This window comes from Salvelinus sp. IW2-2015, unplaced genomic scaffold (genome assembly GCF_002910315.2).
Source record: "Salvelinus sp. IW2-2015 unplaced genomic scaffold, ASM291031v2 Un_scaffold6532, whole genome shotgun sequence".
Lineage (NCBI taxonomy): Eukaryota > Metazoa > Chordata > Actinopteri > Salmoniformes > Salmonidae > Salvelinus > Salvelinus sp. IW2-2015.
In genome coordinates this window covers 4,731-12,298 of record NW_019947794.1, presented here as the reverse complement: position 1 = coordinate 12,298, position 7,568 = coordinate 4,731, and the positions used below count along the sequence as shown (strand labels likewise).

Here is a 7,568-nt window from a genome sequence, read left to right as displayed (position 1 = left end):
GCTATACAACAAGAGTCCAACCATAAAGTCATGTTTATTTTTCACCTCCCAAATTCAGGAGGAAAATACACATTTTCATTAAATACAGTGGAACAAGACAAGAGGCATCTGAAGCCACAGACAGAACGGAGGAAGAGAAGCGGGACTGATGAAGTGGTGGGGGGGACGCTGTCCAGCCCAGCCCGTCAGGACTTCCTGTGAGGAGCAGAAACAGGAAGTTCCACCTCAGTAAACACAGCTTCATTTAATTAAATGTTTTTAAACTAGTGAATAAGAAAAGCAGGGATTGAAACAACTGAGATATACTGCCAGTGTCTGTAGCAGGTCATTTCTGATCCAGCTGACATCTACAGCGTTTACAGTCAACAGGACTTCTGGGAAATGTCCCTTTAAAAAGTACAGCACTGCGTAGATCTGTGTTCGATTGATTTCCTGCTGAATCGGTAATGACACGGGAGGCTAATTGATTTCTATACACACTAGAGCAGGGGGTTCTCAAACTGTTTCACTCAGGACCCCCTTCCAGCAAGGGGGAACATGTCACCACCTCTAGGGGGCGACTGAGGCCTTCCACCACCTTTAGGGGGCGCTGTGTTGAATCCACCGGGCCTCGTTCTTGGCCCTCCCCACCGTACTTTGGACGTTATAGAAATACATTTACTAATGTCCCCAACATGTTGCCACGTTTATTGTATTAGACAGCTTTTACATCCTACTACATCCGCTAAACAAATCAAAAATATTTTCCTTACTGTATAATTTTTGGGAGGGAAAGTACTAATGTTACTGTCCTCACAAGAAAAACACCAGAAATACAGAAACGTTTAAATTAAAATACTGTAGAATTCCATTTATTTCTACACGGGACTGCTTTTTCTGAGGAGTGGCAATATTGACGAATCGGAGGCTTCGAAGTCTCTTCATGGACAAAACATTAACAATCCAGGGTTTATATACACACACACACACACACACACCCAGGGTTTATACACACACACACACACACCCAGGGTTTATACACACACATCCAGGGTTTATATACACACACACACACAGAGAGAAACAGACACGTCATTGGAGACTAATGAAATTGTTCTGATGAAGGCCAAAACACAACGCTTTTATTAGTTGTTTAAATAAAAAATGTAAATGGTGAGAGAGCGTTACACCCTTTTCAACGCCGTGGGGGAAGTCGGCGTGGACACTCACTGAGTGTGTCAGTAATTCCTGGTTCCTTCTTATTCATACACGTCCTTCTTGTCAGCGATGTACTGGACGATATCCTGAGGACACATCAGCTTCTCCGCCTCCACATCCGGGATCTCAAACCCTGCAGCAGGAACACACACATTAGGCTCAACACACACACACACACACACACTAGTCTTAACACACACACACACACATTAGGCTCAACATACACATGCTAGTCTTAACACACACACATTAGGCTCAACACACACACGCACGCACACACACGCTAGTCTTAACACACGTAAATGTAGGAAGTGGAAAGGGTTAATTCATACAAACATCTACGTTATCGTCATGGAAACAGAACGGACTAGTCTAGAACATTTCTATTCAAATCAGCAGGGAGACATGGAGAGACGGGGACAGATACAGGGAGAGACGGGGACAGATACAGGGAGAGACGGGGACAGATACAGGGAGAGACGGGGACAGATACAGGGAGAGACGGGGAGGGAGAGAGGGGGACGGAGACAGAGAGAGACGGGGAGGGAGAGACAGAGACGGGGAGGGAGAGACATGGAGAAACAGACAGACAGGGACTGGGAGGGAGAGACAGACCGACAGTCAAACACAGAGACGGGGAAGGAGACAGACAGATACAGAGACATGGAGAGACGGGGAGGGGGACGGAGACACAGAGACCTGGAGAGAGAGACAGACGAGGACAGAGAGACAGACCGACAGTCAAACACAGAGACAGGGAGAGACAGACACAAAGGTACAGAGAGACAGACTCACCAAACTCATCCTCCATGGCCATGATGATCTCTACCTGGTCCAAGCTGTCTAACCCCAGGTCCTTCAGGAAGTGGGAGGACGTCGCCAGCTGAGGATACAGATAGATCAGAGGAGGTCAGGACAGACGGGGCCGGCCGACAGGCCAGAACAGACGGGGCCGGCCGACAGACCAGGACAGACGGGGCCGGCCGACAGACCAGGACAGACGGGGCCGGCCGACAGACCAGGACAGACAGGGACATCCTAGAACAGCAGTCCTACTCTGAGATACACTTCATGACCAAAAGTATGTTGACAATTTTGAAGTGGTGTCCACATACTTTTGTATATATACACATAACGGGTGGGTCTAAATCTATGACGTTAAAAATGTCGATATACGCTGTTCCATCTGACTGCTGCAATCCACTGCCTCATCAGCCCAGCCAGGCAATTTATAAAATCTCCACTATAAAAAAGCATCTAGACATTAACGCATATTTCTTTTATAGACTAACATTTAGTTTTTCAACAGCGGAGATTTGTATAAACCGTGTTGTCTGTCTCTTTGACATTTGCAACATTTGTTTCAATATTTAAATTCAATCTCCAGCTGTCCAATAGTAATGAACGTGTCGAAGACTCGGGACGAGACAGGCAGCGTTTCTCAGCCAATCGAAATCACGAATCAGCCGTCATCATTTTTATGGATCTAAACAAAGAAATGTCAATAGAAGAAAGGAAGTGTAGCTAATTTTCATTCTTTCCAGATTCAGTTTTGATTTAWTTCACCTTTTTATTTAACCAGGTAATATATGTATTAATTAGCCTAAGTGTATCATTATCCCCTTTATTTAACCAGGTAGGCAAGTTGAGAACAAGTTCTCATTTACAACGGCGACCTGGCCAAGATAAAGCAAAGAAGTGCGACAAAAACAACACAGAGTTACACATAAACAAACGTACAGTCAATAATATAATAGAAAAATATATACACAGGTGTGTGCAAATGAGGTAAGATAAGAGAGGTAAGGCAATAAATAGGCCATAGTGGCRAAATAATTACAATATWGCAATTAAACACTGGAATGGTAGATGTGCAGAAGATGAGTGTGCAAGTTGAGATACTGGGGTGCAAAGGAGCCAGATAAATAAATAAATACAGTATGGGGATGAGCTAGATTGGATGGGCTAGTTTGAAGTGATTGTGTTGCTGGCTGTGTTGCTGGCTGTGTTGCTGGCTGTGGTGCTGGCTGTGGTGCTGGCTGTGGTGCTGGCTAGCTCCTCTGAACAACAGTGTCCTGACAAGCGAACACATTTTCTATGCTAGGTGAAATCGCAACCTCATTTTCTCATTGTTATGGATTTATCCAAATAAACGTCACTAGAAAACAGCTTAAACAAATGTAAATGCAGCAACCGAACCGATCGAACGACCAGCCAGCTTGGGTAGCAACCTTAGACTTGTGTCGGGACTATATCTTGTTAGAAGGAGGAAATTGTATGAATAAATGTATCGAAGATAAGGAGTGTTGACGTCAAACTGATCCTTGATACGTGGGGTGTAAATTCACGTGACACCAAAACAGAACCATGAGGAAGCGAATGGGAACGAAACAGGAGAGAATTTGTCCAATAGAAACTCTCTTGTTTTCATTGCAAAACGTAAAACCGTCTGGACTAATGAATACACCCCAGTAATTCTTACTCTCAAAACGAGCCATGGAGCCTCGGGTCTGTCCTTACCTTCTCTGGGTTGATCTTGTCGTAGAGTTTGAGGACGTACATGACTCGTTCTTTAATGCTTTCAACGGTGAGGGGAGGCAGGTCTCCATACTGTCTACACAACACTCCCACTGAGCTAGAGATCTGGAGAGAAGAAGAAGGACAGGAAGGAAGAAAGGGTTCAGAGGTCATTCACTTGTCGATGCCAGCTTGACTCACAACACTTCTGCACCCATTTGACCAATCAAGCAGTTTAGTTCAAGCCTAGATAATAGCTAGCTAGCTAATGTTACAGATGTCTACCGCATTGTATTTAGTGCACAAGTCATGTATGCGTCATCCTGTCGCAACAACCCCAGGTATTGATAATCGATAACACATTTGCTTTAGATTAAATTAAAATGTGTCAAATCGACTGTCATCTAGCTAGTACAAACTATATAAAAAACGTACTAAGCTCGCTAGTAAAGCTAGGCTAACAGTACAGTACTTGATTGTACCACAGATGAATAGTTTGTACATAAAGTATCTTCAAATTGTACTCAACTAAGCTAGCCAAGACAGATGAATAGTTTGAACATAAAGTATAATTCAAATTGTACTCAACTAAGTTAGCCAAGTATCAAAACGATTACACGATAAATTAGCTTAGCTAGCTGTTAACTTCGCTAGGCTAACGCATGAGACACAGTCGGGTTGTTTTGTAACGTAAATTCATGCAGTATTCAAACTATGCACTTTTCAGAGACAGTTTCGTTGAATTAGCAATTGACCCAGTTTTGTCCCGGTTTTAAGAGCTTGACGTGCAACGTGACCGGATAGCAAGCTAGTTAGCACAGAAACCGGCTAGCAAGCTATCATTAGTTACGGATTTTGTTGGAAAGGCACTGGTAGGTCAATGTGCAATCCAGCACTGCTAGGCCACAGCAGCGACAAAAAGGGTGTCTCAATGTTATTCAAGACTAACCCGGGTTTGTTCGACCCACCGGGTCCGTTGACTGCTGGCAATGAAGGAGAACGGTCGGGGGTTGAATAGGACCGGGCCAGCTGCGGCTCTCACTGCAATGTTACCCGACGAGAGCCTCGCAGAAGGCCGGGTTAGCTGGCGGACACACTGCGCTAGGACACGGGACGCCATRGTTGATGAAAATACGGATCAATCCCAGGGTGCAAAGCAAGACACGCGTTTGGACGACAAGGGGCGTTTCCACTAGATAGCACAGCCACAAAGTCAAAGGGAAAAGGAGGTCAAATGTGCGCAGGCGCACTGGTTATTATAAAAAATAACGCCGATATTTAATATGATTGTGTTTTTATTTATTCACTATAACGTCATTATAATGCTTTCCCGTATGTTTTCTTATTTCATTAAATTGGAATAATTAAAAAATGGTGACTTTGGTTGAATTTTGTCGCAACATCGGGTAACCGATCTAGGTATTACATTCTATGCGTAAGACATGACTAATTCACAGAACAACAAAAAAACAATTATAATCAATTTCGTCGATCATTAACACTGATGTTAATTCTTTAACACACATGTTTTAATTTGAGTTGAATATTACTTATTATTTGTGAGCGGAATATCTTTCCATCATCATCGATGTTGTAGTGCTCTGCTAGTATGGTCTGAAGGGAGCGGTTGACAACAGAGCGAAACAAACCTCATCAACTCGTTTTCTGTACATTTAAAACAACAACAAAATTACAATCATGGAATTGTGTGAGATACTGTACAACAAGGCGGAATACATTGAAACGGTAATCTTCTGTAGCCAAGCTTNGAGAGACATGGAGAGAGAGACATGGAGAAACGGGAACAGAGACAGGGAGGGAGAGACGGGGAGGGAGAGACATGGAGAGACGGGGACGGAGACATGGAGGGACGGAGACAGAGACATGGAGAGACAGAGACATGGTGAAACAGACCGACAGATACAGAGACAAAGAGAGACGGGAGAGACAGCCCGACACTCAAACACAGAGACGGGGAGGGAGAGACAGACCGACAGAGACGGGGAGAGACAGACACAAAGGTACAGAGAGACAGACTCACCAAACTCATCCTCCATGGCCATTATGATCTCTACCTGGTCCAAGCTGTCTAACCCCAGGTCCTTCAGGAAGTGGGACGTCGTCGCCAGCTGAGGATACAAACAGATCAGAGGAGGTTAGGACAGACGGGGCCGGTCGACAGACCAGGAGGTCAGGACATCCTAGATCTGCAGTCCTACTCTGAGATAAACTACATGACCAAAAGTATGTGGACACCTACTCGTCCAAAATCATGGGCGTTGACAATTTTAAGGGGTGTCCACATACTTTTGTATTTATACAACGGGTGGGTCTAAATCTATGACGTTAAAAATGTCTATTTACGCTGTTCCATCTGACTGCTGCAATCCACTGTCTCATCAGCCCAGCCAGGCAATTTATAAAATCTCCAATATAAAAAGCATCTAGACATTAACGCATATTTCTTTTATAGACTAACATTTAGTTTTTCAACAGCGGAGATTTGTATAAACCTTGTCTCTTCGACATTTGCGACATTGAATTTAAATATTGAAACAATCTCCAGCTGTCCAATAGTAATGAACGTGTCGAGGACTCGGGACGAGACAGGCAGGCAGCGTTTCTCAGCCAATCGAAATCACGAATCAGCCGTCATCATTTTTATGGATATAAACAAAGAAATGTCAAGGGTCAAATAAAGTGTAGTTAGTTTTCATTCTTTCCAGATTCCGTTTGTTTTATTTCACCTTTATTTAACCAGGTAATACATGTATCATAAGGTGAATGCACCAATTTGTAAGTCGCTCTGGATAAGAGCGTCTGCTAAATGACTTAAATGTAAATGTATTAATTAGCCTAAGTTTATCATTATCACCTTTTATTTAACCAGGTAGGCAAGTTGAGAACAAGTTCTCATTTACAACGGCGACCTGGCCAAGATAAAGCAAAGCAGTGCAACAAAAACAACAACAGAGTTACACATAAACAAACATACAGTCAATAATACAGTAGAAAAACTCTAAACGCAATAAATAGGCCATAGTGGTGAAATCATTACAATTTAGCAATTAAACACTGGAATGGTAGAATGTGCAGAAGATTAATGTGCAAGTAGAGATACTGGGGTGCAAAGGAGCAAAATAAATAAATAAATAAATACAGTATGGGGATGAGGTAGATTGGATGGGCTAGTTTGAAGTGATTGTGTTGCTGGCTGTGGTGTCGGCTGTGTTGCTGGCTGTGTTGCTGGCTGTGTTGCTGGCTAGCTCCTCTGAACAACAGTGTCCTGACGAGCGAACACATTTTTTATGCCAGGTGAAATCACAACCTCATTAGCTCATTGTTATGGATTTATCCAAATAAACGTCACTAGAAAACAGCTTAAACAAATGCAAATGCAGCTACTTTGCTGTTATTCTGGCTAAACTTTTTGACGTGATTGTAAATAAGCCGTAGTTGGCTAGCTAGCAAGTAAGGGATAAGAACGTTGCCAGTCAGTATGGCAATGGAGCATTTAGAACGAACGACTGGGTCGCGTCCCACAGATACAGAACAAAAAGACTGAACGACTGGGTCGTGTCCATAGATACAGAACAAAAAGACTGAACGACTGGGTCGCGTCCATAGATACAGAACAAAAAGACTGAACGACTGGGTCACGTCTCTGGCAACCGAACGAATAACCAGCCAGCTTAGGTAGCAACCTTAGACTTGTGTCGGGACTATATCTTGTTAGAAGGAGGAAATTGTATGAATAAATGTATCGAAGATAAGGAGTGTTGATGTCAAACTGATCCTTGATACGTGGGGTGTAAATTCACTAGACACCAAAACAGAACCACGAGGAGGCGAAT

At 43.4% G+C, this 7,568-nt stretch overlaps 1 protein-coding gene across 4 annotated transcripts in view; it reads right to left on the bottom strand.

Moving 5' to 3' along the window:
- The window catches only part of ndufab1b (NADH:ubiquinone oxidoreductase subunit AB1b), a 12,094-nt gene extending 7,168 nt beyond the window's left edge, over positions 1–4,926 (bottom strand). The window contains exons 1-5 of one of the 4 annotated variants that reach the window (XM_070442186.1): positions 4,664–4,897; positions 3,718–3,840; positions 1,993–2,080; positions 1,214–1,330; positions 16–197 (exon numbers count right to left, since the gene is read on the bottom strand). In XM_070442186.1, the coding sequence (XP_070298287.1) occupies positions 1,239–1,330; positions 1,993–2,080; positions 3,718–3,840; positions 4,664–4,834 (474 nt within the window). In that variant the 5' untranslated portion in view covers positions 4,835–4,897 and the 3' untranslated portion in view covers positions 16–197; positions 1,214–1,238. Of the gene's footprint in view, positions 1–15; positions 198–716; positions 1,331–1,992; positions 2,081–3,717; positions 3,841–4,663 lie in introns of those variants that run through there. The other 3 variants (XM_024145031.2, XR_011478977.1, XM_024145032.2) reach the window with 3 other exon arrangements.
- Between the last annotated feature and the right edge of the window lie 2,642 nt (positions 4,927–7,568).